The 8,287-nt window shown below is 43.0% G+C and overlaps 1 protein-coding gene across 2 annotated transcripts in view; it reads right to left on the bottom strand.

The window, feature by feature from the left end:
- Positions 1-4,117: 4,117 nt before the first annotated feature.
- Positions 4,118-8,287, bottom strand: part of LOC119323604 — a 20,900-nt gene continuing 16,730 nt past the window's right edge. For both annotated transcript variants that reach the window (XR_005156413.1, XM_037597297.1), the window contains one exon: positions 4,118-5,105. Coding sequence is in view for 1 of the 2 variants with exons in the window: in XM_037597297.1 (XP_037453194.1) it covers positions 4,740-5,105 (366 nt within the window). In the remaining variant the exon portion in view is untranslated. The remainder of the gene's footprint in view (positions 5,106-8,287) is intronic.

The following is an 8,287-nucleotide window of genomic DNA, read 5'->3' as shown; positions in this document are numbered from 1 at the left end:
ATGAGAGATTAATAAGGGAATTCTGGTGGGGAGAGGAGGACGGCCATCGAAGAGTGCATTGGATGGCGTGGGACAAAATGATAAGGCCGAAGAGAGGCGGGGGCATTGGATTTAGAGATATGCACCATTTTAATCAAGCATTGTTGCCCAGGCAAGGTTGGATATTGATTCGGAGGCCGGAGAGCCTGTGTGCAAGAGTACTAAAATCCAAGTACTACCCTAATGGTGAGCTACTGGACACAGTTTTTGCCACTGATGCTTCACAACCATGGAAAGGGATTGAGTTTGGACTTGAACTTCTCAAGAAGGGTCTCATTTGGCGAGTGGGGAACGGGAAGAGCATACAAGTATAGAGGGACCAATGGATCCCGAGGAGCGAAGGCTTGAAAGCAGCTAGCTTCACATGTAGATCAAGGATAAAATGGGTAAACCACTCATAGATCCCATCACTAGGAGCTAGAACCAAGAACTCCTTCAGCGGATCTTCAACCCGTTCGATGCTACGGAGATCCTCAAGATCAGGATCCCACAAGTAGAGGCCGAGGACTATGTAGCGTGCATTATGAAAGAAACGGTGTCTTCTCGGTAAGGAGCGCCTACAAACTTGCCATGCTCGACAAGGGACTGGGACCGCAGACCTCTAGTTCTACTGCAAGCAAAGATAACCGGAGTATCTGAGATAGCATCTGGAGAACGAGAGTGCCGGAGAAGATCAAAATATTTGCGTGGAGGGTAGCCACTAACACCCTGGCAACCAAAGCCAATAAGTGTAGACGTACGTTGGCCACGGACAACATATGCGGCATCTGCGACACTGCGGAAGAGAACGAATATCATGCGGTGGTGACCTGCACAAAGAGCAGAGCGCTCAGGCAAAAGATGAGGAAGTACTGCCTTTTCGAGGAACAACCACAAGTACAGTCAGTACCAGCCGCCATTCGGTGGTCCCCCCTCCGGCTGGTGTGGCCAAATTAAACACAGATGCGACTTTTGAAGCTGCATCGGGAGAAAGTGCAGGTGGAGCGATTGCAAGAAATGACCAAGATCTAGTTTATCTGTCCATGGGACGTAACGTGAGCAGGGGCGGAGCCAGAAAATTTAGCCGATGGGTTCATTCGTTGACTGGTTGTGGGGATTTAGGCTTTTTTTTTTTGCACCACCTTGCATCAAATATATAGCACTCGGTTTCACAGAAGAAGAAAAATATATCACTCAAAAAATGCAAAACAGATTGAAATATAATATCACTTATGAATAGCAAATGCAGAAATATTATGATTTCTTATTCCGCACCAACACATTTAACTAGTAATTATAAAAACATACTGATTAAATTGTGTGATTATGGAGTTAACCTAGTTCTGGTGCATCTAGCCATTGGAGAATGACCCAAATATATGTGAATAGCTGCCAAACATTGACATGTCGCAATATTCCAATTACCAAGTAATCACTCTTAAAATTAAAAACCCTAGCCATACATTATAGGAAGCAAAAATTAGACAAAGCGGAGGCACACGCTCTGTAGAAATTGATGACTTACCTCTTCAGAAATATGATGCACACTACCTGCGTCTAAAGGTGGCCTTGAATTATAATACTCCTATTTGGATCTGGTGATCGGGTTTCTCTTTTGAGAAATATCATTCATACCCTAGATCGGTCAAAATACTTGGAGTAAAACCCGCACAAAAAAAGTACATGGAGTAAGCAACTAGAAAATTAAAATATGAACACTAGAGAGGAGACGTACGTGGTCATGCGATCTCAGTACCTCTAAATTGGAGTTCTTGACAACGATTGCCGGCTTTGCTGCCGTCGACCTGCCGTGGCGTGACGGCTGACCGAGGTCGTGAAGAATAGAATTAGGGTATGAACAGGCGGTATAAAGGCAATTTATTATTGGGCTTTTGGGCCTTTTTATTAGACTGCTAACTCTGGGTTGGAACTAGATGGGTTCAGGCCTTGTTTTTCGTTGGGTTCATGGGATTACTTACGTACCTACGTGTACTGGACCAGCAAAAGTCGCTGGGTTCATCTGAACCCAACACTACCATGCTGGCTCCGCCTCTGAACATGAGTCATTGTGGGACAGTGGAAAAAGCAGAGAGCATGGCGCTACTTCACGGACTCCGGAAACTGGCAAAATATTTCAATGGCCCAATCCAGGTCGAGGTGGACTGTCAGATACTGTCAAACATGCTATCCTCAAAAAAAAAAGCTGACTGATTTTCTTTCCCTAAAAAATTACGGAAATGTTAACGCCCACACGTGTGGGCGTTTGCACATCGCCCACACGCCTTCATCACCACTCATTTTGCCACGTATGAATAGATGACATCAGCAGAATTTTTTTTGGTTTTTGGCTTAAAAATATTGTATCTCCTAAATAAAAAAGCAAACTAAAAATCCGTTTTCACCATTAAATCCGTCTCGACGAGATCTTCAAAACTAGATCCCATGTTGATATGTTTCGACGAATTTTTTTTTGCCAGAAGTTGCCACGATGTTTACACTGCAGTTGCCATAGGGATTAAACTAAAGTTGCCATGTGGCAATTTTAGTTTGTAGATCAGGGCAATTTTAGTATTTTGATGATGGCAACTCCAGTACTTTGACCATGAAAATTATTTTTTGTATGAACCATGACAATTTTACGTGCATGTATCATGCCAATTTTAGTTTATGGTTCATGGCAAGTCTAGTTTCTTAATTCCTCGTTTTATAAATGTTAAAATTTACTTTTAAATGTAGAAGAAAATAACTGAAACATATCATGGCAACTTCAGTGTAAACATCATGGCAATTCATATGCAATAGACATGGCAACTTTTAATCCAATTTTTTTTCATCAAAACATATCAACATGGGATCTAGTTTCGAATATCTCATCGCAAGGGATTTAATGGTGAAAACAGATTTTCGATCGGATTTTTCGTTTAAGAGATAAAACATTTTAAAAACTGGAAATCTAAAAAGATTCCTACATGCATGCATGCGATGACGTGACAATCTGTTTACATTAGAGACGTGTGGTGCGTCTCCCTTCCTGCCACACGTGTGGTAGTTAGCGCGACCCAAAAATTATGAACAGAAGAATCAAAATTAGAGGATTAGATACCTAGGTCAAGGTCTAGTGAGTGCATGATGCATGCGAGGGAATCGGGAGAATCCACATGGAACTATGGAAGCATAATTTTCTGTCCATCTATGCAAATTGAGCACATTTGTATAATTGTGTTCCCAGGAAACACAACGCTGATATGTTTAAAGCATACATACTCATGATGTTCCTTTCAATAAGACCTTTCTGTACGCTAATTGTGTTACTGAAAGGTCTTATTGTACAGAAACAACTATCTGGTAGACAAAAGCATTTTTTTGATGTTTCTGAAGTAAAAAAAAACAATACATAACTACAAATTTTTACCAAATCACAACAAGTTTGATTCTCCATGGAAGCAATTTTAACCGTGGGAGCAAAATATTTAAATAACACATTGAAAACAAGAGGCAAATTTGGATAATAATGGAAATAATATTTGCTTCAGAAGCAACCCTGTATGCGTGGACCAAGAGCGATGGGCTTAATTTGGGGGTTAATTCCATGTATGTACGATTAAAATAGGATAGACGTGATTTACAGAAGCATTATGAAAACAAATCGCAGTTAATTAATATCCAAACTAACCACCTTATGCTTATCTTGCTTCTAATCCAATAGCCACGACTAGTCTGATGGTATGCAAACAATCGATATTCTAATGACTAGTGCTGCCCACCTTTAATTCATTTTGTCTCGTGTGCTTGTGGTGAGGCCATGCTCCCTGTCCGGCCTTAGGAGACATGCCTCAAATGGTCGAGTTCATCTATTTGCTTGCTGGTAAGGTTGTTAACACATTCTGCATATTTATCAGCCAACTCAAAACAAGTGCCCCCTTCGTTTCATAAAATAAGAACGCTTCTCAAGCTACGGAGGGAGTAACAAATAAGCCATCTCAATGTGTAGAGCCAACATAGCACCAACACAAGCCAGCCTAATATAGAGAGCCAACATGGCAACACAAAGGAACACTCAGGAGGCCCACATTGGTGGGCCCCAACCACTAGTAACACATATAAAAATAACTTAAAGAACAAGCAGATATTCCAACAGCTAAATAGAATGGGGGTTAAGGTAAACAATAATCTCAGTTCCAGCACAAAATCAGCATATGTAATAAAGGGCACATCCGTCCAATATACTCCCTCCGTTCCAAAATAAGTGTCGCCAACTGGTCATCTTCCCCAGGATAGAAGCGAGCTCCAGACTGTAGTTTACCTGGATTCTTTTCATTTCACTTTCCCCATGACAGAAGCTAGCTCAATGTTGTCTGTCAGACTAGCACGACCATATAGCTTTAGCAAGGGGCGTTAACGCTTCAACAGCACCAAGCGGCCAGCTTGGTAAGCTACCAACAAAAAAGAAAGAACTTCAATAGCATCAAAGTTTCCCACGTTAACAGCAACCATAGATCTTCGCATGGAACGTGACTAATCAACATTGCCATGAGCCTAGAAAGCTGAATTTGTGGACCAGTTCACCTTGACTGAGATGTTAGCGAGCTCATGCTTTATCTGTCGACTAGAACATCCGTAGAGCTCAGCTTTAAAAGAACGTCGGCGTTCAACATTACTGTTACCAAACCTGAACTTCAATATCATCATGTCACCATGCGTGACAGCAAGCACAAACCTTCTCAAGCCACACGATTGATCAATAGAGCCATGGAAAAGCTGAGTTTCTTCGTAGTCTTCCAAAACATAACAAAGGACCGCAGAGATAAACTGAAACTACTATGCACCTCTGATATGACTACTTCTATTGTCGCTTCCACTGCTTGCTCAACACATGCGAAAGACATGTCAACAGCACCACAATTGCCCTTAATGCGATGTTTGACTGGTTTCCATGATCTGCGGTCATGGCATGATATTGCTCCATCTATCAACTGCAGATCCTCCTCCTCTTGCCCTCCATTCTTGATCCTCATATCAAACTCTATTAAAACAGGGGAAACCAATTCGATGGCTCTCTTAGGTCCAGTCATTTGAATGGAAGAACCCTATAAAATTATTGTTGTTGTTAATTTATAGCTGTACATAGTAAACTAAGAAATATCCAAACTGGAAACTATCCTTACTAGCCATGTACGAACAATTGCAATAAATGCACGAATCCTAAACTCCTAGAAAGCAAACTAATTTGAGTTCTACAAACGAACATTAGTCAAGTACCAACCGTTAAAATAGATGGTCACATAAATCATAAACTCACATAAAAAAATGAGTTCTACAAATGAACGTTAGCCAATAACTCAGATAAATGATAGCATAAATCCTGAACTCTTGAAAAACCTACAAGTCTTGCCAAAAACTTGGCATGTGTACATGGCTATAATTCAAACGACACCACCTTACCAAAATAACGGGCATGCCCTTGATTTGGTCCTACAGCAAGCGATCACTTCTACCTCTTTTGACCATGGCCCACTTGTTATTCTCTGAAGCCAAATTCTCGTTGCAGCGGATTCATAGACTACAAAGTCATATACTGTCCTAGGGCTTGTAATCTCCCAACGCACACCTTGGCTGCCTATGATTGCCAGAGGTATCATGATAGCCAGCATGTTTGGTATTCAGATCTCCGCCTGATGTAATCCGTGCCATGGCCGCCGATTTGGTCGGTTCCTCATAATTAGAATGGAAGGTGTTCCGGCTAAAAAAAATGGCCATGCCCTTTATTTGGTCATGCTAAATGTTGGTTTGGCTAGTTGGGGCTCAGACCAAACACACCCTATGGAACTTAGGGTCAGCCACCTCTTTGGACACAATCGCCCATCTCACGACAAGGAGTCCCCATGACAACGTGATTGGAATCTCTAGAAACTCGTTGGGCGCCTAGGTCCAACTATCCAGGGCAACAAGTTAGAGATGTGCAAAACTTGGGGTCTTGTCCTATTAAACTTTGTCGGGCTGAAATAATGGCCAGAGCGTTGTGCTCGGCAGCGTCCCAGGGAAGCCATTGCCATCTGGGCGAAGATAGCGTGACGAAGGAACAACTTGGGCGTCATGTGGAATACCTGTATTCCAAAGAACTCGAGGACCTAGAGCAGGAACAATGAATGCTTCAACCAATGATCACAAAGGGATAACCGTCTCTAATTTGGTCAACCTTCTCTAATGACCTTGGTATTTCTACCTCTCTTTGGATGCATTTCAACCTAGATGACATCGTCCACCATATCAATGGGCAGTCGTACTAGCGTATCCTAGCGGCGTGTGTACAATATAAGCCGTATCGGACTAGGTATGCGCAGGCCTTGAAGGCCCACAAGGATCATTACCGACCAAGGTGGCAAGGTGGTGTGCTAAGGATGTCTAGTAGTTATTTTTAGGGGAAAAGATGCCTTATGGGTTACTTGTGATAGTTATGTGAGTTTTGCTTGTGAGTTATATGGGGAAAGGATGCCTTGTGGACAACCATTGATCCCGCGAGCCTGTGGACCTCCTTGATGTTTGTAGGTGAGACGTCATATCGAGGATCACCTTGATGTTCTTCAGGTTGGGTCGATCCCTTGTTATGAGACTAGGAAGCCAAAGATCTTACTTGCCTCCACACTGAAGATGCACTTGTCGGGGTTCAGCATAATTTTAAATTATGTAAGGTGTCGAAAGTTTGGACGATGTCTATAATTAGGTCTTCGCTCTTTTCCCATTTGCATTGTCTTCGATCTGAGTGTGTAAGGCTTCCTACATGGCGAACTCATACAAGCAAACAATGTTCTCCAACCCGAAGGGCCTTGTTTTGTAACAAAATGTGCCAAAGAGTGTGATAATGCTAATATTGGGTACATCTTTTCTCTCAAACGAACCTAGTGATATCCAGAGTAAGCGTCCAAGAGGCATAAGTAGTTACAGCAGAGCCGACGAACCGGTCTATGCAGGTGCTAAGAAGGAATCCTTATTCCGTCGTTTGGTGAGGCCAGTATAATCAAGCACATATGTAGTAAGCCACTCTCCTTCGGCACTAACACCGAATTGGATAGCCAGGCGGGTATAGGATAGGCTCGATGAGGTTTGGTGAAGGATAGGCTCAATGAACTTTGGTGAAGGATAGGCTCGACGAAGTTTGCCTCGGCTTCTCAATTTCTCGATGTACCACCTTCTTTTGTTGAAGTTAAAATGCCTCGACTTCTGCTTGACGGGCCTAATGGGTTCGTCAAGGTCTAGCCCATATTCAGGCACTTTCCCAGGAATTCCAGGCATATCAACAGGTTGCTAGGCGAAAATATTCGCATTTTTCTAGAAAAAGCTTTGAGCCCTTATCTTCTTTGCTTTGGAGATGGATGAGGTACCAGGGATATACAAGGAGATATCCCATGGTGTATGCTCTTTGCGAATGATGTGGTGCTAGTCAATGATAGTCAGGCGGAGATTAATAGGAAGTTAGCTATGGAGACAAACCTTGGAATCGAAAGGTTTTAGAAGTAGAACTAAAACTAAGCACATGAGGTGCGATTTCAGTACTACTAGGCACGAGGTTAGCCTTGATGGGCAGGTGGCACCTCAGAAGGACACCTTTTGATATTTGGGGTCAATGCTGCAGAAGGATGGTGATATCGATGAAGATGTGAGCCATCGAGCCAAAGCCGGATGGATGAAGTGGCGCCAAGCTTCTGGCGTTCGCTGTGACAAGGGTGCCACAAAAGCTAAAAGGCAGGTTCTATAGGATGGCAATTCAATCCGCGATGTTGTACGGCGTTTAGTGTTGGCCGATGAAAAGGCGACATGTTCAACGGTTAGGTGTAGTGGAGGTTGCATGTTTAGATGGATGTGTGGCCACACAAGGAAGGTTCGGGTCCGGAATGATGACATACGGGATAGAGTTGGGGTAGCACCGATTAAAGAGAAGCCTGTCCAACATCGTATGAGATGGGTTGGGCATATTCAACGCAAGCCTCCAGAAGCTCCAATGCATAGTGGGCAGCTAAAGCATGTTGAGAATGTCAAGAGAGGTCGGGGTAGACCGAACTTGACATGGGAGGAGTCCATAAAGAGACATGTGAAGGACTGGAATATCACCAAGAACTAGTCATGGACAAGGGTGTGTGGAAGCTAGCTATCCATGTGATAGAATAGAGCCATGAATTGGTTGCGAGATCTTATGGGTTTCAACTCTATCCTACCCCAACTTGTTTGGGACTAAATGCTTTGTTGTTGTCCAGACAGAAGCTGATGAGCCGAA

This window comes from Triticum dicoccoides, chromosome 6B, assembly GCF_002162155.2.
Source record: "Triticum dicoccoides isolate Atlit2015 ecotype Zavitan chromosome 6B, WEW_v2.0, whole genome shotgun sequence".
In the NCBI taxonomy this organism is placed as follows: domain Eukaryota; kingdom Viridiplantae; phylum Streptophyta; class Magnoliopsida; order Poales; family Poaceae; genus Triticum; species Triticum dicoccoides.
This window is presented reverse-complemented; position numbering and strand designations above follow the sequence as displayed.